The 1,223-nt window shown below is 38.9% G+C and overlaps 1 protein-coding gene across 1 annotated transcript; it reads right to left on the bottom strand.

Annotated features, from left to right (window-relative positions):
* Window positions 1–70: 70 nt before the first annotated feature.
* Window positions 71–982, bottom strand: EIN_181740 (hypothetical protein; the record flags this gene model as incomplete). The annotated part of the gene is made up of 1 exon (XM_004260720.1): window positions 71–982. The coding sequence occupies one exon, from the start codon at window positions 980–982 to the stop codon at window positions 71–73; it is 912 nt and encodes a 303-aa protein (XP_004260768.1).
* Between the last annotated feature and the right edge of the window lie 241 nt (window positions 983–1,223).

Genomic DNA, 1,223 nt, shown 5'->3' with positions numbered 1-1,223 from the left:
ACACAATGAAAAATATCTTAAAGAAACTGAATATCATTTACCGGTCAAATTGAGTAACATTTGGGCAACATTAGTAAGTATTTGCAATCAAATACTTTTCAAATGTGTTGATGTCATCTACGTTGGTCAGAACCAACTCCACACCACTTTTGTCGCAATAAACTGTATTATTCCCAGCGACTGAATGTAATTTACTCCCATAGAGTCCCCTCCATAATTTGGGCCATTTGAGTCCACACCCTTTCTGATCTATAGCAGGTCGCGCAAAGTATTTGTCGCCCTCTTTTCGGACTACTATTTTAGTTTTACCCATCGACGCCATTTCACATAAAGTACACCAATCAGCATCATCGTCTTCAATTACTCTGATACTCTGACTGAATGACTCGGGTGGATACTTCTGAGCAGTTGGTCTCCACGAGAAGTACAACCGATAGAACGAATCCAACAATGCACAACTCGCGACTTTGACCGCATTGAAAAAACCCTTTGACCGCGAACTGTTCATGGTACTTATCGTCGACCGCAGTGATCCAAATTCAAAGCAATAAAGGCTGTTCACGGTTTGTGGAATACCATTGTCCTCGCCATCTATAGAAACAAAGAAGAAGTAATACCACTTATTCAGAAACCAGTCGACCTCTTTATCATCCTTCAATGGGTCGAATGAGGGTTCCGATGAAATATGACTGATGACTTCTTTCCCGTAGTGTTTGAGAATCAACCCACTCGAACTTAATTTGACCACAGAAGTCTCGTCCCAGGTCTCTGAAAACCCTCGCTGGTGGTGGTCGTACCTTCGAAGCTTGTGGTTGTATACACGACCGACGTCTAGGACCAAATCACACGAAGATAGAAGTGTCATGTCACGGGATCGAAAAACAGTGAGATTGTTATATTCAGTGGTCAGTTGTAATAATGCAACGCCGGTTGTCTCGTCGATGTGAAATTGTCCGTCATGGGTACCAACTCGCTTTTGCATTGTTTTATATATTCAAGTTTAGTAGGTTTTATTAGATAGAGTAAAGTAAATAAGTATAACGTTCTAATTAATTATATAGATAGAATAAATATGGTTTAATTATAGTAAAAATGTATCGTGTTTTTACTATATCTTTTCTCTTAAAAATAGAAGAAATTCCACACCTTTCCAATCAAAAGAACTGGAATTGAAAGGAATCATGGACTATAAGGACTTGGTTGATATACTAACTGAAGAGAAT

This window comes from Entamoeba invadens (genome assembly GCF_000330505.1).
Source record: "Entamoeba invadens IP1 unplaced genomic scaffold scaff_1105074725183, whole genome shotgun sequence".
NCBI classification, from domain to species: Eukaryota; Evosea; order Mastigamoebida; family Endamoebidae; genus Entamoeba; species Entamoeba invadens.
Note: the sequence above shows the minus strand (reverse complement) of the source record. Positions and strands in the feature narration are given on the sequence as shown.